Source organism: Zophobas morio, unplaced genomic scaffold, assembly GCF_036711695.1.
Source record: "Zophobas morio isolate AGI-343-1 ecotype UQ-CSIRO unplaced genomic scaffold, CSIRO_AGI_Zmor_V1 ptg000021l, whole genome shotgun sequence".
In the NCBI taxonomy this organism is placed as follows: Eukaryota; Metazoa; Arthropoda; class Insecta; order Coleoptera; family Tenebrionidae; genus Zophobas; species Zophobas morio.
This window is the reverse complement of record NW_026972126.1, coordinates 9,499,954-9,524,685: the sequence shown is the minus strand read 5'-3', so window position 1 is coordinate 9,524,685 and position 24,732 is coordinate 9,499,954. Positions and strand designations below refer to the sequence as shown.

The 24,732-nt window shown below is 32.4% G+C and overlaps 1 protein-coding gene across 1 annotated transcript in view; it reads right to left on the bottom strand.

Annotated features, from left to right (window-relative positions):
• The window catches only part of LOC135132020 (protein spaetzle 3), a 47,132-nt gene extending 22,714 nt beyond the window's left edge, over positions 1-24,418 (bottom strand). Inside the window, exons 1-2 of the mRNA XM_064059934.1 lie at positions 24,289-24,418; positions 23,802-24,238 (exon numbers count right to left, since the gene is read on the bottom strand). Of these exons, the coding sequence (XP_063916004.1) occupies positions 23,802-24,200 (399 nt within the window). The 5' untranslated portion in view covers positions 24,201-24,238; positions 24,289-24,418. The remainder of the gene's footprint in view (positions 1-23,801; positions 24,239-24,288) is intronic.
• Between the last annotated feature and the right edge of the window lie 314 nt (positions 24,419-24,732).

Below are 24,732 nucleotides of genomic sequence, written 5' to 3'. Positions count from 1 at the left end.
CAATCTTCGACAGCAACACTGATTGTTCGAGCTCTTCGCGAGCCGACCGGAAAACACGCGACTTTACCTACATCGCCGACCTTGCTCTTTAAATAACAATGTTAGTCACCGAATTGTTATAGTTCTTTAAATAAAATTACACGGCAAAAGTTGCAGTTAATAATGTCATAAGCGCTTTTTTCCGCGGCCAGGACGAATGCGATCCTTGGAAAAATTTATTTCATAAACGGATTCACGTCCTCATTAATTCCATCAAAAGGACGCCGATAATTAGGCCGGATTCACACCGGATCGATCGATCCGAGTCGATCGCTTCCGGTTGCCGCGGAAGAGGATGCGCGTGATTGGCGGACGGACGTCACGTGGGCGATCATGGCGACCAACATGTCGATTTTTTACGATTTTACTTTTATTTGGTTACGTAAAATTGGTAACTGTGTGGCTGTGACATTTTTGTTGAGTTCTAGTTTATGGTAGCAAATGAATGATTCATTTGGGATTATGCTAATTAGGGACACAATTTATGCAGAATTTGGTTTTGCAAAAAATTGACTTTTTCGAAATTAAAGAACCTAATACAGAATTACGAATGCAAATGGTTCTTGGTATTTTTGACCATTTATCACATATTTACTGACGCTAATGATTGTTTTGGATAAAAATATTTTAATTTCTTGCGTTAATATATACATAAAAAATTATACCATATAATTATTTTTTTAAGATAATAAAGTAATTTCGCACACTGCCAATTGGTTTTAAATTGATTTATTAACCTACTTGTTTTAACTTGACTAATTTCATAACGTACAATCTATCAATTTAGAGCGGACAGTATAATAAGCTGTTACCGAAGTGTCAATGGTAATTGAGCCCATTTCCGTTATTTTGTTAACATTTACGATGTGCTGCATCATGTTCACATGGTCCTCTTACTTAATACACTAATCATAAATTTTTGGAAGTTATTATAATAATTGTCACAACTGTCGTTTAGATTTCCGTGTTTCGTTCAGTTCAAACTTTGATTTTTGACTTTATTCGTTTTTGTATTTATTTAAAAACCTGTTATTTTAACTTCAAAATACTGTTTTTCTTTCATCCTAGCTAAACGCAACCAATATATTGTTTACTTTAATCGTACGAAATGAAGTGGAATTTTTACTTTCTTGGGATATTTTTTTTATTTTGTTTATTTTTTGCAGTTCGTATATATTTTTTTAAATTAAATTGTTCTGATATTCGGTGATTTTTAATTTCTGCTCTAGTTACCCATGCCGCTTGCGTTAGCAGTGTCAATTTAAAACTTTTTAAGGTGTATTCAAACTGAGAATTTAGTGGCTTTCGTTTCTCACACTTAATAGACATTTCAAAATAATATCATACACTCTATCAATGATTTCTGAAGTGAAGTAATTTTTTTGTGAGTCACATTTAAATCAGCACATGACCATACATGTACATACATAAATCTAAATATTGCGTACGGATGATAAATGAATTTAAATTCTGCTTTTGTAAGAAATGTAAATATATTTGCTGTTTGTGTTAAAAAAAAAAAAATAGTCGTAGAATAATGGCAAAAATACTTGAATTATTTCTGTTGTTTACTTAATATTTATTTAAAATGATGTATTATGAAACAGTTTTTTTATCCTTTTTTTAAAATAGAGTTTATAAAAATGGGGTTATCGAATAAATTAATAGTATGTAATAAGAAAGCTACTTCAATTTTTTTTTAAACAAAATAAACCACTAAAAATATGCATTTTTATAATTTCAAAAAATAACAAAAATACAAAATGTTTCAAAATTAAAAAATTACCACACCAATAAACACTTAGTAAGTATCAGAGTTTAGTAAATCACGAGCGGACCGAGTGTTTAAAAAATAAGTGTCTAGAGAAGTTCATAAACGTGTTACATATTATACTTTTTCTACGACCTCAAATTAAGACCATAATTATCCAAGTTTCGAAAGTACGCGAACAAAACGCCTTTCGAAAAGGAACTGCGATATCCAATACGGGCTTAAAATCACAAGCAGCGATGAGAATAAATATCACTGTTCAAAATTAGCTCGATTTCAGATTATTTTCACAGCCAAGCTATATTTAATGAACACGAAAACTGCCGAACGCACTCAGGACGTGACTAATGGGTCCGAACGCATCTTCGACCCGTGTTTAATAATTCCAAAGCCACGGATTATAAAACTATAATTAAAATATCGTTTAACGCCGTGCATTTACGTTCGCTAAACAAGGTTTTAAATAGAAATAGGTAGAAAATAGTGTTAGAGCCAATAAAATGAGTGATTAAAACGGAGTAGAGGTGGGTGGACGGGGCCACCTTTGATTTTGCTTTAAATCTTAGATTATAACATTTGTTAAATCAGAATTTAATTCACATTTTACAGTAATAAATAAATCAGTCAAATGAAGTAAGGAGCCTTATAAATCTTATAAGCTTTATAAGTAATAATCAGATGTAAAAACAATACAATACCGATGATCCTCCCACTCGCACAAGCTCCACTTTAATAAATCATTTCATTGGCTTGGAGAAGAGGGGCGGTATTTAGGAATGTATCTCATTGTGCCTATTTAAAGTGATCTTTTTATTATTGAAGTATAGACACTGACGGCAAAGTCGTTAAAAAAAATTAATAAAAAATAAAATTTCATTAAAGAGAAAATTTGTGATCCTAGATTTTATTATTTGTCCATATAACATTCAACTGTCGTCTCAGAGCCAATAAAATAGGTGATCAAAACGGAGTAGGGATGGGTGGGCGGGGCCACTTTTGGCTTTGTTTGAATTTTAAATTACACCATTTTTCAAATCAGAATTTAATTCCCATTTTACGTAAATAAAATAAATCAGTGAAATGGAGTAAGGAGATGGCTGGGGCTAAGTTTAGTTTTTTCTACAGTATTATAAGCAAAGAAGAGCCCCGCCCACCCACCCCCTCTTCATTCTAGTGACTACCCTTAATATTGTTAATTAACGACATTATTATTACTTTATTTGAATCTTAGGCAAATTTGTTAAACCGTTGGTAATAAAATACTTAATATGATTTTTTTATTATTGAAGAATAGACGCTGACAGCATAGTTGTTTTTCGAAAAAATAAAATAAAATTTTAACAAAAAGAAAATTTGTGATCCTAGATTTTTTTATTTGTCCAAATAACACCAAACTTTCGTCTCAGAGCCAATAAAATGATCAAAACGGAGTAGGGGTGGGTGGGCGGTGAAATGGAGAAAGGAGGTGGGCGGAAGAATTTTATGCAAATTTATTAAACCGTTGATGAGAAAATAAATAAAGGCCCTCAAGATTCTGTTAAATTAATGTAAAGACAAAATACCAAATATCCCGATGATTTTTTCAAAGTATTATTCAACAAATAAAATACCAGGAGCCCTCAAGACACTCTCAAACACTTTAAAGCACAAAAATGCAGACATTTAACTAATTTTTTGTTATAAAATCATAACAAATGCTCATCTGCCGGTTATGACCAACTAGTGAGAGTGTCTTTGGATTTGTAAACAGCCAAGATTATTTGTAGGAGTCATTTTTTTTATGTACATTTCCCCTTTCAAATGTTCATAAAATGTCAATTAAAGAAAATCAAATCCGCAAAAGCTGAACAGATAAACGAAAGATCTTCCCAGATGACATAAAAAAACATCTGTATGCATTATTGAGAGGAAGTTGAATAATAGGAAACACACCATTCATTTTGTTTACTCATGTATCAAGTAAGTTTTAATGAACGTTATATGATAATTTAATTAAACGCTTGTCATGTGTGCATAAATTACAGTTATTAAATATTGGCAAACGTGTCTTTGCATTTAGTGACAGCTGTAGAAAGAAATGATGCTGTTCCAAGGGAAGGAGCATGGAATAATAAATCTACAACTCGAACAGCGATGGAAAATATATTCTAGTAAGAACATACAAAACAAGATGAATGAATTAACACGATAAGAATGAAAACAAGTTGTAACGCGTTACTTCGTATTTTCCGTTTTGATCTTGTCTTGCTTGCGTCATAGATGAGCAACTTGAGTTGTTTAACTTTATAAAGACATAGTAGAAAATAAACTCGTTAAACTTTGTGCGTGACTGGGAAACTTATGTGGATGTTGACTGCAGTTACACGCAATCTGCGAGTATTTTAATTAATGAAAAAGACAAACGTGGAGAATCTGTTTACTAAACGTCACAGTAGATTTTACTGTGACTTGTAGATACAAGTTATCATTTTTTCATCTAATAACGGTTCTTATGACTCCAGCACTCGTGCATCAGATACATTCTAAAACGACAACATAATGTCAGATTTACAAAAATACCAGATAGTTTGCATTTTGAAAGGACAACGACTGCAATTGTGTGTACAACTGTGATTGACGTCTCTGAGGTTTTCGATGTTCAGTCAACGTCACGCTTAATGTAATTCAAAGAGCAAACAAGGTTGTTTTGTACTCGATGAGTAATAGTTTTGAGTCTTGCATGAACCTATAAAACACCCATGAATAGATTTTTCTATGGTATTGACGTCTTCCGATTTTATTTCTTTGCTCTTAGTGCGTCTGCAGTAGACGAAAAACGAAGGTTACAATACATATCAATTTATCACACTAGTCTTGCACCATTTTTTCACGAGACAAGTTGAAACGTGCCAGGTCCGGAACGTGTTTGTTGAAAGTTTATTAGCGTATTTTTTGCGATAATTGCATTCGTTGTTCGAACGCGAGCTTTAAGAATAGGTAACGGAGAAGTACAGGGATTTTCCCAAGAAAGCTAAAAACGAAAATCCTTTGGATAATGGAAGACACGGGGGTTTTTTCTGCTAAAACGGATATTGTTGTGAACCGTTGCGGAAAACTAACTGGAATTCCGTGACGTGGCTTTCTTAACACCTTTTTTTCTCATTACAGTCTACTGTTATTATTGTAGCAAGTAAAGTTTCTGTGGAAAAATAAGTTTTTATTTTTATAAGTTTTAGTTTTAAATATCCGGTTGGTAACAAAACGGTGGTACTTGGGCATGGATATCGATCAGGCTGGACAAAGAATAATGGGTATATGAAGATCATTTCAGTGGTTATGGGTGTGACACGCATTAAATATTGAATGATAAGATTCTTTGTGATGCAAATTTATTAATTTAACACCAAATTTGCCCACTGGTTTTAATCTGGCGACAAATTTTCGTTGCAGACGATTGTTATGTCAGCGACTGCTTGTTTTGCAATGCAGTTTCCAGTGATGGAGTGTTTTATTGTACAGTTAATGTACTTCACGGTTTACGAAGGTTTGTTTTTAAAATTATTGTTTAGACTTCACAACAAAAGTTTAGTTACAATAAGTAGGTAGTGTTTGGAATTTGCTGTATTAAATTAACAAGAATAAGTATACAAAAAATTGGTCTAAAGAATTTAGATAATACTTCCTTCGTTCTCAGAACCATGACTTCATGCCAAGTATGGTTACTTGTCACCAGATACTAAATGCCCAAGAATTCAAAAATAGATTCCTCGATGCAGCAACAAAGAGCTGTGGAACGACAAAAATAACAAACAGAACAGTAAAAAGAACAGAATGGTGAACCACAGAAATACAACAAATTATCAAAGAGAAAAAAGATATTTTGAAAAAATATATAAATAGGGCTCAAGTAAAAATAAACTAAAGACAATGGAAAAGAAGAAAAGAAAAAATAGCGGCACAGGAAAAGAGTATGGGAAAAGAAGTCAAAATTAATTACGAGAAAATTATCATAGATGGAAAGGGATAGATGTGGGGAAAAAAGAAGATAGATTAAAAGAAAACGACAAAGAACACAAATTGAACCAAAAAATTAAGAAGCAGTAGAATAGAAATAGGACGAATAAGGCGAACAAAATGGACGGAAAGTAAGGAAATGAATAAAACATGTAATACGAACAATAGTAGTAACGTAATACAATACAAAGCGCGAGCAAAAGAAGTAGATTAAACATAAGAACTTGGAATATACGAAATATAAAAGGAGAAAAAGTGGGATTGAAAAACGAAAAATTAAAATATAAAATGGAGAAACTAGGAATTACTGAAACAAAAAAGAAAGAGGGAGGTATGGCAAGAATACGTAAAGAATAGTGGCTTTTCTGGTCAGGTGTAGATCAAACAGAAGAAGCGAAAAAAAGGGGTAGAATTAATAGTAACTAGTAGATAAGTTAAAGGACACAATTAAGAAAAACTATGTAAATGAAAGAATATTAATAACAGAAACGAAGATGCAACAGAAGAAACTAAAGATAAGTTTAATGGAGAAGTGCAAAAAGCAATAGAAGAGGGAAGTATCATAATAATAGGAGATTCAAATGTCAGAACAGAAAACCATAATATAGAAATAGAAGCACTTTTAGGTAGAGAAGGGAAAGAAACGAAGAACAACGGACAAAGAATTATTACCAGAGAAGTAACTAATAAAAATGAAAAATTAATAATAAATTGATTAATTATTATTTTCAAATCGGAAAAAAACTGGAAATGGTAAAAAATGTAAAGGCACAAGAGGAGCGGTACAAATGGACATGACGAAGATAAATTAAGAAAAAATTGGTCTACAGTTATTTAAACAGAACCTCCTCTGCTGCTGAAGTACAAGCGACAAATACAGATTCTCCGAAAAATTATAAAATTTAATTTTGCAGACTTTATTTTATTTTTTATGAAAACTGTTAAATTCCAGGTAAAGAAGCATGTTGTGTGTATATTTTAAGTGAGTTTTCCATAACGAAATTTTGTGATGACATCATTAACATTTTAGCAAGCGCACGTATATTAATTTGAATATGTGCAATGTAGTACTACTAATAATCATAGTACTGTATACTTAAATTTTCTGGAAAATGGGGTGACTCGTTATTGATTTGATTAATAAAATTGATTTCCTCAATCGTTAATTTTCTTGAGTCACCTATATAAGTAATTCTATTTTGTATATTTTAGGCAGAATTTATTTGGCAAAATTTTGAGATAACGTGACCATTTTTTTTGGAGGGGATAAAGATAAATTTTGAATAACGACCTAAAACTTTCGCAACATTTCAAAGCATTTGGTTTGTTAAATTGCAAAATGTTATATAATTTAAATTTTTTTTTAATTTATCCAAATTAACTACTAGAGTAAAAACTCTACACGAATTCATAAACCACAAGTATGTTATTTTATCAGCTTTAAATAACATCTACTATCGTAAATTTTGAAGATGACGTCATCCCATTGGTGGTGGGGATAAACAGACAAATTTAAAACAATAACCATATAAAATTTTACAACAATCTGTTTAGTGGTTTCGGATTATCTGGTAAAAATTGACAGATAACAGACAAAGAGACGGAATCGTAAAACTTCCTTTTTCGTGCTCGTCGAGAAAACATGAAAGTAACCATTTATCAAATGGACTCTGTTACAATACTTCCTTAGTTCGGGAAGAAAAAATAGAAAAGGAAGACAGAATGAAACAGTTTTAATAAACTAAAAAAATAAACTAGATAAATACCAAGACATGCTAATTGCAAAATTAAAGCAACCAGAAAAATTTGAAATAAAAAAAAATGCAAAGAATTCAAAAATAGATTGCTGTATGCAGTAAAAAAAGCTGCTGAATTGCAAAATTAACAAACAGAAATAAAACATAATCAAAAAGAAAAGACATATAAATGTAAAGAGAAACGCAAAAAAGTGAATAAGACAATAAAGAAAGCAACACAAGAATCATGGATAAAATTTGAAGAGAAGATGAATCAAGACTACAGAGAAAGATAAAGAAAAAGAAAAGAAAGAAAAAATATCAGAATTAAACAATAGATGAGATAATGTAGGAAATAAAGGTACCAAAAGAAAAACAGCCAGGGATAATGTTATAGGAAGCAAGAGAAATTGCAATCATATTATTAAGTATTAAAAAAAAAGACAAATAGAAAAAGGGACAATAAAAATTATAAAAGAAATGTACAAGGAGAATACAAAGATTCAGACGCAACAACAAAGAATAAAAAAATGTAAAACAAACATGGGAATGAAATACTCCTATACTCAATAGTATTGGACCAAGCAATAAAGGAAGTGAACTAATGTTTGCGGACGACATAATTATAATAGTAAAAACAGCAGAAGAAATTAAATTGTAAAATGTTATACGATTTCGATTTTTTTACGAAAATCTGGACGCCAGGAGTCAAAAATCAAGTCAAGGAGTATTTGATTACCATTTATCATGAGAATTTTTGATGTGACGTCGTCAAATTGTTCAGTAGTTTCGGAGTTATCTGTTTATTAAATATCGGGGCACTGACGACAGACAGATGGAAATCATTTTACTTCTTTAGCTTACGTTCGGTACGTAAAAAGTACAAGATTGTTTTTATACAAAAAGCATAAATCAAGGTTAAATTAATGACAGTACATTCTTCCGAAATCTTGATCAACCACGAAAACATTTTTATTTTAACATGCGTTAGCAAAATTACCAAAGTATGAACAATATATTTTTTATTCGAAAGGATTACAAACATACTTGATGCAGAAATTATAAATAATAGAAGTGCCTACAGTTCTCCATATTCTGTCACCGATTCAGCGCCCACTCAATCTCAAAGTGCATGTTTTCCTGGTATATTTTTACATTATCGCTTATTAAAATTTCAAAATATGAATCACTTCTACTACTCCTTGAAAGATTACATAAACATAGAAATAATTCTACGTGTTAACATTTTTTCCAGTTTTTTCGTAGATGTTGATATAATATCAACATCAATTATAGGGGAAGTTGGATAACACTTTTTTCTGTAGCATTATTTATTAAGAGCAACAGACTAACAAAAATTCCCTCAGGGTATTATTTTGCGGTATTAGCGGAAACACATCTTGGTTAACCACAAAAGGGAGCAGTATTTTTTCCAAAGTACATTACAAATGGAGTAATTTTTATTCAGGGAAATCCCTGGGAATGAATCAATTGTGCATTTACTGTAATTAAAATAATTATCATCAAGAAATAAATTCCTTAACTCGTTACGACGATGGAATTGTTATATTTATTTTAGTTTTGTTAAACTAATACTTCCAATTTTTACTATATCCAGGTGCTTGTAGTACGACGACTTTTCTAAAACAGTTCAATGTTTTCTTTATGTAACGTAACACTGCTTTAAAATTCTACTAAATTCGTAGAATATTAATTACCTTTTTGAATATTATCTTTGGCATTATCACCTGAAATTAAATTTTTATTTAAAATAATAGCTAATATTTCCCTGAAATATTTCAGTTACAAACAAAACGATTTTCGGGATAAATTCTCGTGAGACTCATAGTTTTAGAGATAATGAATGTGTCAACAATGGCAGTGAGTTATCGAATTGAAATTTCTGTAGAACTTGAAGTGTGAACACTAAACCAACATCACACACTCCAAGTAAAACTCGTCACTTGACTTTTTCCAGGCCTGTACTAGGAACTTTTGCTGTCTGTGGTTTTTCGAGTCGTTCATAAATTTTCAGCAGGCGCTGGAGCGGTTGCGCTATCTTCAACTGGCACCGACGCTTCTGACACTTCCGAAGTACCCAGAAGTTGTCTGAATAATTTCTGACTCTTGCGAACAGTAACCGAAACCACAGGATAACAGAAGTTCTTAATAAAAAAAGCACGGAAAACCGTTAATGACGTTTTTTTTTTGCGTCTTTGACGTCGGTTCAGTGTTAAGGAGTTCTAGTTATGTAAAAATTTCAACCCGAGATTATCGTCCTTGATTAGAACATTTTCCATAACAGGACGTGCGTCGAAAGTTTTAGTCTGCATTATCTCTAAAAGTATGCGTACCACGTGAATTTTATTCTTTGTTCAGAATTAATGCGTTTATAATTCGGGGTGTGTGCAAAATTTTAAGGAACGAGAACAAAAATAGAAAATGTAGACAGCACAACCCTGTGTACTTCAACGTTTAGTAATTTTTGTAAAATTTGTCTATGCGTTCATTCCAAAAATTTAGTGACGTCATTTCAACATAACCTAAATACTGAATACTAATTAAAATGCACTCATTCATCCCTACCAGAAACGTGATAACGTCACCTCAAAAAAATATTAAATAAATGATTATTGAAAATACACCTTGACATGTATGCATGTTTGTTATGTCTTGGAACCGAGGAAAGCTGCCTGTAAATATTTTTTCAAACTTTAATTTTCGCTGCGGAATGTCGCGATTCGTACAATTGTAATAACGAGCACAACATTCTTGAAATCGCTAAAACACAAAATTATTTATATATCTGCGTTCCCATACCGTTTAAGATCTTGTCACCGCTACGAGGTTGTCATTAGCATCAATGAAAACCGCCAGCAGCACGCATAAATGAATAAATTATTTTTTTCAACATCAGACGTTAATATCCAGTTCAGTCGTCACCAAATCTTGGCTGGAGGCAATCGGTCGTGCGAAATGGAAAGGTGAGACGCAGACATATCCCTTACCATGGTGAAATTTAGGTTTTCATATGATTAGCAGAATTTTTATACAATATTGATAAAGTTTCTGTATTAAATAGGTACATCGGTTGGCAACTTCATGAACTCAAAAAAATATGAAATAAATTTTAACCGAAAACTGGTGACAATAATAATGATATTAGTGTTCAAGATTATCAAAATGAGTGGCATAACAAGGATTCCAAGCTTCAGATTTATTTAAATATATCGTTAATAAAATACGGAAAGGAAAGGGTCCGAAATAGATCCTTGGGGAACGCCTGAGGTTGCAGAGATCTTATCGGGCTCGTATCCATGATGCTTAACATACTGAAATCTTGATGAGAAATAAGAATTAATTAGCTGAACTAGATGACCTGATAGGCCAATGTTGTGCAACTAGCAAAATCCGTATAGATTACGTCGACGTGGTGCTTATTTTTAAGCTATTGGATACAAATCGGATGAAGTAGCATAAATTGGTTACTGTAGAACGATCACTAAGGAATCCATGCTGGGATGCACTTATGCAACTGCGAAGGTTAAATAATAGAATTTTGTAAAGAATGGACTTAATGTTGTCATTCAACTGGTTTTGTTCGGTTAAGAGCAACTGGACCATGGTTCTCAATTTTAGATTTATAGCTGGATTTAGACACAGGAAAATTTTTGAAATTTTCCAAACATCAGAAAAGCGTAGGTCTGATCCCCGAGACGGGGTGTTTGGCGTGTGAATGACTTTCGCCACTTTTTCTTCCGTCACTGTTGACACCTTCGCTATGGCGAAGGTTTGTCAAATGAAAGTCAATGTTCTGGAACCTTGACACGCCCGCCATCAGTCTCGTGTTTTGCCTTCCGGTGCGTACCACGTGGTGTGTATTTTTGCAAGAAGCCAAAAGCCACTCGATGTTATCTCTGCCTGGAGCCGCTCCCCTGATAAGATCTGCGAGAAGGCGCCAAATTTGAATGTAAACAAACCCGTGGCCTTGCTTGGTTTGTTAGCTGGCCAACGAGGCCAGCCGAACCAAGGCAGACCTTAGCCAGCCAAGGTTAAAAATGCGCATGTCACGTACCATACGCAAAAACAATAATGGTTATAGTGAAAATCGGTAACAATAAGCAAGTGCGGTTACTACGACCGTAACCAAGTGTGTCCAAAGCGTTCATTGATGCGAGCAGAACCGTTCCAAGGCTTTTCGGGGGCGTCGCAACTGCCACGCCGATTTCGTAACATGCATGATAATTGATTGCTACGTACCAGTCGAGTCGGGAAGGAAGTGCATCGTGTCAGGTTTGGCATGGTGTGAGTCTGTCTTTGGATGGGGGTGGCTTGTAATGGACCGCTTTCCGCACTAAGTGCAAGCAAAAACTACGCGACGACCCGAACACATTTTCACATCAACTGTGTATTCTCTGCATGGTGTTAGGTGCGAATGCAGAAATTAATTCGATGTGCGAACGCTTATGTGAAGGTCACAGGATCTTCCTTGCGTGAAGCATTTTTCATTGTTGTGGGGATTTGCTGGGGATGAGAAGGTTGATGGTCCTGATGTGGGCCGGACGTTGACTTTCGTTGATAAAAAAAAAATGTTGAAAGTGCAATAGCACACTTGTGTTTGTTTACGATTTAGGTGATGGGATGGAAAGCCCAAAGTACTGGGATGGTAGACGCAAAAAAGGACCTAAATATTTTGACTGAATACGAGATGTGTAGTTAAGGTGACGGAATGTTTTCAAAAACGTTTGAAAAGGAAGTCAACTAAATAACAAAAAGATAATATAAACAGGATGGCTTTGATTTTATTCATGAGGATGCCTACAAAATTAATCAGTGATCTTTAATTTACTTGTCAAGATCGTTGTCTTTTAAACAATTTCGCACGTGTAGTATCTAATGATAATTTTAAATAGTGACAATTTAAAATGAATAAATTAAGCACGCCAACGTTTTAAGTATTTTGTTGAATAATATAGGCAATAGTTCAGTTGTAAATTGTATATTTCAAAAGACTGGGGACATAAATTAAGAGAAATGGTACTCTTGCAAGGTTTCGATCGTTCTAATTTTTCTATATGCTAAACGAATTACATCGGCGAAATTTTATTCTGTGTAAATTATTCAGATTCGCGGTTTATAGCTATGTAAAGTCTGCAGTATTAGAGTCATTTTGACGAGTGTTTAAATTTAGGCGTTATTGACAGATTGTAGACTACAACACTCCGTTTATGTTTGAAGTCACATTGTACCAGAGATTGTTGACATAACTCCAGTTTTAGGTCATTGGTTCACTGTCATTTTTACACAAAACAATTTACATAATGAAGAATCAACACAGCAAAATTTACTTTAAATCGTGAGAAAACTGATTCTAAGATCTTTTTTTTGAAAGCACTGCTTTGTTGGAATTGTAACATACAATTTTCAACGGGTTACATAATGTAACTGTCCAGAAAATACTATTTGTAAGTTGTTTTTTAGCAATGATTGAAACTTTCTTGCCAGATAGACTGACTATTGTTGAATGAACAATTAATTTTTCCCACCGTATTTCTATAGTTATTGTTGTTTTATCTATCACGAAAAAAACATTTTTCAGTTTTAATTAACTCGAAAATGTTGCCATGTACCTTGCTATACCTGGATCTGTGTTACTTTCCTGAGGAAACAATATTTACAAAGGTACCAATTTTGAAACATGTAGAGATCCATGAAATGACATGATTTCCAAATTTTACAATAGTGGATGTTATTTAAATTTCGTAAAATAACATACTCCTGTACTTGTGGTTTATGAATCCGTGTTTAGTTTTTACTCTAGACATCCAGATTTTTGGTAACAAAATTTAAATTGTATAACAGCAATATTGCGAACCTCAATCCGGATTTTAGTGCCTTTTTGGGGTTATGTAGCGTTAAATTATTAAAAAGACTGTTTTTTACTGAAAAATAGCACCTTCCTAAATATTCGTTCTAAACTGATCCATTATACGGTCTGCAAAGTAGAAAGCTTCAAACAATCGAAGGCTTGAAACCACAAAATCAAATTTTATATATTTTTTTAAAAAGTGGGATTTGTTGAACTGAGGGAAGTTCTGTGGAAATAACTTTGCATGTAAATGTTATTATTAAGTTTCAGCGTTGTGGAATTAAGCTCCTAATTTTTTAGCTTTGGGTATAAAGGTTTTTAAACATTTAGCGCATTTGGTGAAAAGGGCTAACATCAAAATTCTACTTCTGTTTTGTAAAAACGATCTGTATTTGTATTTTCAAACTTCTTAATATGTAGACTTTACAAACATAATTTATCTTTTTAATTCGTATGCCATTCATGTTCTCAAGAATACAAAGGTTCGCAAAAATCGAGATATGGTAATCTTGAATAACTGTGTTGCAATATTTTATGACTAAATAAACAAGGTGAAGATATTTAAAAGAAAAAATAAATTATAATTTTCAAAAATTCATATTTCTGTTTTTTTTCCATTAAATAAATCACCCTATATTTTATCTGCTTCTCACGTTGGTTTTAATTTTCTTTTTTTTATGATATGTTGGGGAATTGGAAAACTATCAATTTTAGATAGAAAAAACACGGAATGTTTGTGATTTTTTTTGTCAGGTTGGCAACATGTATTTAAAGATTTTAAATTCTCTGCAGGCATATCTGATATTGAAATTTTGAGCAGCGGTCATCTGCTCATTGGTTTTTAGGCGCGCTTATGTCAAAATTGACAACTGTGCCAAAACTGCTGCCAATAATTCAAAATTACCAACCCAAAAATTTTGCTTCAATCATTAATAGTCACCTGGTATTTACTTACCAAAAATGAAAAAGAATAGAAAATAGACTAACATGAAGCAAGAAATTAGACAATGGTCTATTTAAAAAACCTAAGAGATGACTGTTTGAAAATGATAAAATTTTAGATTTTTTTTAAGCAATTTTATAAAAGTTTATTGTTAGTCAAAAGTACCTTTTGCATTGTTAAAAAAAAACTAATAAACACTGAAATAACTTAGGAATTTGGCATGGAAACTTCAGAAGCAAAAAGTGTGAACATGAACAGGTTATGGAAAGACCAATCAGTGTGTGTAAAAATACAGGGTGATCAAAAATGACGGATAAGCTCGATAGTACTTTGTTAAGAAGGTTCCTAAGAAATCTAAACAAATGCTTAAAAAATCCTAAACCAAATTTTTGAAAATTTTAAACTTCAAAATTAGACAATTAACTTCCTAATATGATATATTTTAACTAAAATTTAATTCATAGTCTAAAATTCCGATAAAAACAGGCAAAAATGACATCTGTTAACATAAAAAATGGCGTTGTGGATTGTATTCCAGCAAATTATTATTAAATTACTAATAACTAATTATTTCGTTATTTTACTATTTGACATGCTGTTGATTAAAACAAATCAGAATTATCGGGTTAATCTTTCGACTTTAGGGTTTAATATTTTGAAAAGTTGGGCGCAGGGATTTTTTAACCATTTTTTTCAAGTTCTTCAGAGCGTTCTGAACGGCGTACCATCAACTAAAATTTCTCGACTCAGAAAAATCGAGGGTAATTTTTAACAATTGTATTCCAATATTTTATGAACAAATAAACAAGGTTAAGTTATTTAATGGAAAAAATAAAATATAATTTTCAAATATTCATATCTATGTTTTTTTTTTTCTAAAATAAATCACCCTGCTTCTTACTCTAGTTTTATTTTTTTTTCTTTTCGTATGGTGGGGAATTGGGAAAATATAAATTTTAGATATAGAAAATACCGAATGACTGTTAACGTTTGTGATTTTTTTGACAGGTTGGCAACATATTTAAAATTCTCTGCAATCATACCTGATCTTGAAATGAAATTTTGAGCAACAATTTTATTGCTGTCATCTTCTCATTGGTTTTTAGGAACTCCTATGTCAAATTTGACAACTGTACTAACACTGCTGCCACTAATTTAGAATTACCAATCCAAATATTTTGCTTCAATCATTAATAGTCACCTGGTATTTACTTATCAAAAATGAAAAAGAATACAAAATAGACTAACGTGAAGCAAGAAATTACAGACTGTCCTGTTTAAAAAACCTAAGAAATGACTGTTTGAAAATTATAAAAATTTTAGTTTTTTTTTTAAGCAATTTGACAACAGTTTACTGTTAATCAAAAGTAACCTTTGCGTTGTTAAAAAACTAATGAACACTGAAATAACTTATGGAAGGACCAATCAGTGTGTGTAAAAATACAGGGTCATCAAAAATGACGGATAAGCTCTTGTTAAGAAGGCTTCTAAGAACGCTAAAAAATGCTTTAAAAATCCTCAACCAAATTTTTGGAAATTTTAAACTTCAAAATTAAACAATTAACTTCGTAATATGATGTTTTAATGTGAATTTAAATCACAGTATAAAATTTCGATAAAAATTCCAAAAAATGGCATCTGCTAAAATAAAAAATGGCGTTGTGGATTGTAGCTAGCAAAGTATTATTAAATTATTAATAACTAACTATTTCAGTATTTTACTATTAGACATGCTGTTCATTAAAACAAATCAGAATTATGAAGTTAATCTTTTGACTTTAAGGTTTAATATTTTGAAAAGTTGGGCGCAGGGATTTTTTAACCATTTTTTTCGAGTTCTTCAGAGCGTTCTGAACGGCGTACCATCGAACACATGCGTCATTTTTTGATATATATGTATACAGGGTGTCCCAAATTTTCTTTGCTTTGTATCTTGAAAACTATTAGAAATATTGAAATTTCGTAAACGTCATTGCTTTTAGCTTGAATGAGGAAGCTTAATTTAATACGTTGCAAATATGACGCATATATGGCGTCGGTGTCGCGACGATGACTTATATTTTTTTAAACTGTAGTGTATATTTTAACGGATTTTGGTAGAAAATTAAATTACGATTACAAAGATATGACATTTAAGTATTATTTCATTTTGAGTTGATTAAAAAAATAAAAATGATAAATATTTTTATCAGTATATCACCACCAAAAGAAATTTAAGGGCACTAAATCTGGATTGCGCACCTGGCCATGGAGTAAGACCTCCATTTCAGAGTTAATTTTCATCATGAATGTTTTTCAGAATTAAAAACGTATACGGCAACTAGATAATAACTCTTCATTTAGATAATTTACACTCGTGGACAAAAATATGGAACAATTTGAGAGATTTTCTTAAAATTTGGAGGAGTTTTGAAAAATATGTTACATTTTATCTAGCAAACAATTTTCTTTAAATTCTTGTCGTTGATAGGACACACATAATTCAGGAGCTTTTTCTAGGTTTAGTAATCTAATATAAGCACGTTTTCTTATGTTTCAAAGTGCAAATTTTCTAAATTTAAAACAAAAAATGTAATTTTTAACGGAAATTTAAATATTTTGGTTTTTCTTAGTTAAATATATATTTCTTGCTGTCTGTTAAATGTTGTGGAACCGATTTGACAAACGAAAATCAACGACAGACGACATAGAGACGGAAACGGAAGACATACTTTTTCATAATCTAGAAGCCATGAAATGTCGAAAAAAGTAAAATTAGCCATTCGTCAAATTAATCCTATTGCAATAATTTCGTAGCCTACGCTCTGAAAATAAAACGGAGGTATGGAAATGAAACAGTTATGAATTTGTGTAATATTTGAAGCAAAAAAAACCCGCATAAAGTTAATGAATAAGAAATATTTATGCAAGTTTTTTTTTTGGACTTGTTAAAAAATGTAAGTAATTCCGAATAAACTTGACCCCCAGACATTAAAAAAAGTGAGTTGGATCGCGGAATTAAAATATTTAAACATTATATATATTCGTGAGCAATCCAAAAATGAAAACCTGTCAAACCCATACAAACTAAAAAGAACAGTTTCCTAAATGTTTAACGGATTCGATACACATCCACCCACTTTATAGCTACTCTGTCTAATATATTCCCTTCCTCGCAAACTTGTTTTCATTTCACTTTTTTCACCTTTGATCTACTGAGGTGTAAAAGTTAAAAACAGTAAAGCTACTATTGAAAGTGCATAAAGTGTTCATTAGTAGTACGAATTACAGTTATACCAATATCAATTTGAAACAGTAATTTATTGTTCGTTTTTTTCCACGGTGAATTGAAGCTAAATTCAATTACAATCCGCTGAACAGTTAAACAAATTGAATAAATGTTACATGATTACTAGAAAAAAGCGAAACTCAAACACGCTTGTTTATTGTCGGATTAACAATGTTAATATTGACTTATCATTATCGATCACTTTGTCAAGATAAATTGTTGCACTGAATTTTTAAAATAGATAACAACTCTTGTTTGCTACTTACTCCGTTCATGTTGCAGCGCACAAACTAAACCAAACAAAATCTCCTACTGATTTTTCAATTGAGCTGTAGCATTTTCAAAACACCTGTCACTTAAAATAATGATGACTAAATAGTGAATCAGGAAAGAAATGGAATAAGTCTGATAGCTGTTGTCCGTGATGTCATGGTTCAAACAATTATTGATTTAAGAGACGAGACTACCTCCGGTGGGGCCGCAGGCTCTAATGTTATGATTTTTTAGTCATCACCAAGGCTGTCAAAATAAAAAAGATGTACCAAATTCTTGAAGCAATTTTTTCCGCGATGATTTCAGCGGCACCGGATTTGTATGCAGGATTACCCAGGAACCGGACTTGTATGCGCTGAAAGCTAAAGGGCCGCAAAATATGCACAGAATTAGCCGAGAATCATCCTAGTAACGAGAACACCCGTTCTATTTTTACCTCAATGCCACATCCTTATGTAGTTCCGTATTATTAAACATTCTGTCGCAAATTCTGAATGAACCGTACGTCACGTAAAAACCCTAGAACCTCTTTGTTGTCTTCTGAAATCGCGCTGGGAAAAAAGCGACACATCGCTCAATGTCGGCGGGGAAGGTCGTCGGCCCGGACTAATTTTTGAATTTTTCGCATTTTCGCATTCCCGCCCTCACATTCTTCAAGCTTTACGTATTCGTAAGTGGATTAGATCCATATAGAACGAGGTCAACAACGATGAAATAATTAATCGGGCGCTTGAGAAAAACTAATCGTGCATAAACGCGAGTCCGTTCCTTTCATGCGATGGAAAGGTTAAGGCGTTTCCGGCGAAAATCCCGAATGCTCCGGCTCCGAAAAACTGTGAAGAAGAGATGAGACTAATGCGTGTACAAGGCCTGTGAAAGTTTAGTTCCGTTGCGTAATTGTCTGCGGTACTATTACCCAATGGGTCATCTCCTTGGCGCTCTATGAACCGTTTTTCTTTCTTGGAAAAACTACAGTCTCACGACCGTTGCGATACGACTGTTACACATTCAAATGACAGGAAAAAAGACAAAGGAAACAATCAAATACCAATACGAAGGTCGCATACGTACACAAGTGAAAGGATTCGGCTCTCTTACTAAGTGAAAACCAGAATGCTCTCAAATGCGTCGCCGTTACATAAATCACGTACGAAGAAATTCGGCAATGGCGAAAAAAACGGAATTTTTCGAATAGAGAATGTCTGGCACGTGACAATCGGATTAATCCCCAGCGAAAGGCGCCACACGTGTCCGTCACGTGAGCCCGCCATTTTCGAAAAATTCGCGCGCCATTTTGAATCATCGCGGGAAAGTGGCCATGATAGCTATGATAAACCGAATATCTTCGGCGTTACTCATTTTCGCAACGACTCCTTCGATTTCTCACAGTTTTATTTTTCGCTTTTTCCCCTTTTTTATTATGATAACTGCATATGTGGCTATTAATTACGGAGTAATTTATGCCACGGTTACGGGAGGTAATTACAGGTTTGCTTCTGTAAATATTTCACACTTAGCGGACGGTAAAGTGGACGGCAATTTTCGCAATTTGATGAGTCGTTGGGTCCAGCGGCCTTGGCGGTTTTCCGTCGAAAATCGGAAGACGCTGGACGAGATGTGACCTAACCCAACTTTCTAATTTCTTGTGAAATTGGTGTATTTTGGACGGTTTAACAAAGTCGGCCGAAACAAAATCGAGGAGAGGTCGAGACCTTTGAAGAATTTCCTGAGTTAATGTAAAAAACCTGACAGGAGACAGCTGCATGAAACGCAAGTTTCGGCAATATTTTATTTTATTACGTGATGTTATAGTTGAAATTATGTTTTTAAGATTACGTCAAGATTTATTACAAGTGTGTTACAATTTTTACATTAAATATGCACGCTACGAATTTAGTAGCACCTCAGAAAATTAATACTCTGTGGTTAAATATAACGGATAAGAAGCCACATTTTGACGACATTTTGATCCGTTCTATGAGCTGTTTATGATGTAATTGTCATTTCCTCATAGCAAATAACCTGCTTTTATTTAACTCGCTAATTTAAGAACCGTTCAAACTTTCTGATGATGCCAACTTTGCGTCGTCATTTTGTGTCAAGAATGCATTGGAGTATTATTGCTTGCTTGCAATCAGTGGTGCAACTGATGAAGCGGATTTATTAACTAAATAAATTCTAAAATTAGCTTTTTAAAAGTTGGCAAATTTTCTAGTTTTATATTAAAATCCGGTCTTTAAAATTCACAGCCCGCGAAAGGTTAATATGCAGAAGACGACTAATTTTATTTTATTTTATCAAATAAAAAATTGAACAGTGAAATATGTGTTTAATCAAGTATCTAATGAAGGAAATGTTGTTTTATTTGTTAAAAATAAAATTTCAATGGGCGTTTAACATATGCCTTGTAAATTTTCTCCAAAGTGATCTGGTAATTATTTTTATAATATTTTAGTACATATTTTGACTTTCGACTTTAATTCTTTTTTCAAAATTTATATTTTTTATATCTAAACGTCATTCTGTCTGTGTTTGAAGCGACCTTGCTTTCTCTTTCTGCATTTTTTCATTACCTTTTATATTTCCCGAACTTGCGTTTGTAAAGTATTGAAATACTGCGAAAATAACATTTCATAAATAGCTAATTTCATGTTTTCTCGACGTTTCATAGCTCCTACAATGCGGAAAAGTAGTTCTCCTATTTTTGTCTATCTATCGCCTGTTGAGCATTTTATTAGACAGATAAATAAATTCCGCAAATCATCTCAAAATTTTGTTAAATGCATGTTATTTAAAATTTGCAAAATAATATGATTCCGTACTTTTAAGTTTATTATTGTACATGTATGTGTTTAAAAAAAATCAACAGTGGGCAATCAAAATTGATCTCCTTCAAAAATGTGATGACGTCACCTAAAAATTTTATTGAGAAAATCTCCCTCGAAACATACGTACAGCATGCTGCTTGACTTCTACTTTAATAATTACTTTAATTTTCAGGTGTTATAAGAGAACATAAAATTATCACCATCAAATTTGGACGTGCTTAACTGATTGTATGTTATACTATAAAATTTAAATTTTATTTTCCTCAAAAACATTAAATTGTTGATGGGGATGATTTGACAAATTTTGGTTAGCGTTTTACCATCTACACGATACTCCTAAAATATATAAAATTTGACGACAATCAGTCCAGTAGTTTCGGAGATCTGTTTAATAAAATTTGACACAGGCGATAGACAGACAAACGACAGACATACGGAAAACTGAAGCCTATTTTTCCTACTCTAGGGGTCATGAAACGTCGAGAAAACGTGAAAGCAGCTATTCGCCTATTACAGTTAATACTTCCTTGACTGAAAATGTTCCTGAATAGGTATCTTTTTTTAATTTAAATGTGTATCAAATTTTTGACAAAAGAAATTGCACCAAAATTATCTGATAGTACTGTTTTAAATTTACGGACAGTAAAAATATGTACAATTTAATTTATTAACCTATGAGAAATTGTTTAAATATGTTAAAAAGTTTGAATTCATAGGGTAATTCAAGGGCAATTACAGCTATTATCTATGTTTAAAAGCTGATAAAGAACTAATAATCATTGTACACACATTATATAGTTATTTATGCAACAAGTGCAAAAACTGATCGTTTACTGCACGCAACGTTAAGTGCAATATTATTTTTTGCACGTGTTGCATACAAATTTTTTTTACGATAGTTAATGGAGCAATAACTTTATTTAATTACACATAGCTGGAAGGACAATATATTGATAATTATTAACAATTCACAATAGTATTAAATTAACTAAATAAAAAGATTTAAATGACGTAGTAGGAAGCGGGTATTATTATTATTATTATTTACTGACAGTGTGCTAGAACTTGAATAACCATCTATGCCATAGCAACGTAATCATTTTTCATAAATAATTGATGTTTATTGTACTAGAGCAATAAACAAGAATTTTTTGCACTAGGGCAATAAAGAGATACTTTTTCCACTTAAAACAATGCAATAAAGTATTTTTTTATAAGATCGTAGAATTTAGCTCCACGCTTTTTCTCGAAAAAATATAAAAGAAGTCAAAAACTAAAGTTTTACGGATTTTATTAATATTATTTTCAATTAAACAGAGTGTTTTGCTTGAATACCCTGTATATTTTTACATCCTGTTATTAGCCTCTTCCTGAACTTTATAGAATCATAGTTTATTTTTGAAAATCGGAAGCGACGTTGCCACGTTATTCCAATTTTTTGTTTTTTTATAATCTTTATATTTTTTTTACAAATGGTGTTCTATTAAAAAAAACTGAAATATCAATATCTGAAAATTAAATTAAAACCAATTTTATTTATATTACACTAAAGGGCTTATTTATATTACATTAAAGGGCTTTATCTCTCCACAAGATATTTCAACCCATATTTTACAAATCACCCTACTGCGATTTTTTTTGTGAACCGTTCCAAGAAAATTGGAATAACGTGGCAACGTCACATAACAATTTCGAAAATAAAAAGTGGTTATAAAGCCTAAGAAGATATTAATCGAAATATATGAAAATATCTAGGTATTGAAAAAAATAAGTTATGTGTCACATCTTAGAAGCAATTATCTCTATAGGTAATTGAAAATAATTTTGTTAAACAACTGTAAAATTTTAGTTTTAGATTTATTTTCTTCTTTTAATAATAATTAATGAAAAATCGAGAAGCACATGCTTAGTGACTCACCCTGTATATTCAAAATTTTTTAAATTAGTTTACAAAATAAAAAAAAAATAAAGTACGTTTCCTATAAGAATCAGAACTCAATGAAATTAACCGTAATTTTTAAGTTTAGTATCAAAATGGGGGATGTAATTTCTTCAAATTTTTTTCGCATACGCTTTTTAAAATTAGAGTGAACCTCCCTCTTAAGCACAGTCGTTTAAAAATTTAAGTACATATATGGAAAAAAATTAACACAGTTTTTTCTTAGACCATTATTAAACGTTTTACCTCATTTATATGATAATATTTCCAAGTAATTACGTCCTGAAATATTCTTGTTCAAAAATCATATTTAGAGTGTACTTAAGTTTTCGCTACTGTGATACCATTAAAAAAATACTTTGCTTGCTTGCTGCTTTATTTTAAAGATTTAGAAAATAATAAGGTGTCCACAAATAAAAGGAAATTTATATTATTATTAATAGAGTTATTTAAAAAAGCATATAATGATAAATGAAAAATTTAGTATACTATATTAAGAGACATTTATTTATTTGTTATTTATTTAAGTCAAAGAATGAATTTTATAATGTTCCTAAATAAATGTTTTTTTGTGGACTGTTTCTGCATAATTTATGTCTTGTTTAGTTATGTTATGAGTTTTAAAGAAATTTTTATTATCTGGATAAGAAACGTTTCTATTTTTAAATGATTAAATATTTAAGAGTTTTATAGTGCGTTGCAGAAATGCACAATAATGAGATCTGAAGTATTGTTACTGCATTAACTGATATTTATTACTAGAGCGTCTATCTAATGTGGTATGTGACCTACAGATGCAAAAGCAATATATGTAAAATAAGTTCTTTGTTAGGGAAATACCTAATATAATAACATTTAATGTGAAATGAAGTAAAGACATAAAACAATAAATATTACCTAAGAAAAACGTTAAACACAACCACAAAAAAACTTATAATATACAATAGTAAAAGTCATTACCATTCCAGCTTCTTAGATAGATTTAGTGAGCAAAAACTGTCATCATAACATTGTCGCAACAATGGTGTTAATTCTATTCTCATTAACATTATCCTAATACTTCGTAAAAACTGGACTTTGACAAATTTCCGGAACTGATCATCACATTCTGTCATAATTAGTCTCTATTTCTCTTTACTCACCGGAATCTGGACGAAGGTCCCATTGTTGAGAACCGGATGAGAATAGAGCGGCACGACAGGAACAGAACCATTTTTAATATAAATCGGCCCCTGTATGGGGGTGACAGGAGGCAAAGCGGGAGCCTCCTCATCCTCGTCATAGTCATAATCGATTACAGCGTGCACTTTAGTCTTAGTACCATCATCAGTAACTTTGGTATAAGCAGGCTGCTGCTGGTTATGATGAAACTGTGTCGCGGGTAATTGTCCTTGGCGTCCTTGATGTAACCCTCCGAAATCCTCCCTCAGGAAGGGCTTCGCGGGCGTCGGGTACGAGTAAGGAACCGGAGGAGGGAAGAAGTTGGAGCTGGGAGGGTTGGGGGTCGCCAGGAAGGGCGACGAGAAGTTCAGAAGGGACATGGTGACCGGCGTCACGTTGACCACTCGGAAGATGCCATCTGAGAATTTTTTTTTGAATTTTGAGTTTGTTGTCCCGAGGGCCAGTTACCTTTTCTTTCAGCCAATGGGTGAGCACGGGTCCAGACACTGGCAGGAATCGGTGGTCTGTGTTTTCGACTCACTGAACACTTTTAAACGGTGTTGCGCTCGATCGCGACTGTGTGACATTACTTGCTAAGTTCAGTGGAGAGGTACGATATAACCCCACTCACTTTATACACACACACCTACTCGTTCACCGCTTCTTATTTTATGATAATTTGTTTATAAAATGTGTTACGGATATTATTTGCATGAGGAATTTGATACGGTTCCTTGATGGCTCAATCGGAACCTTCGATTGTCAATTGATGGGCTTGGTGGGTTCTTCTAAATCGAAAATGTTCTCTTTCCAGTGATTTATCGAGAGATTCTGGTTGTGAATGGAATCAAGTACACCGGAAAAATTAAAGACAATCTAACCCATTAAGAAAGACTTCATTTAGAATAATAA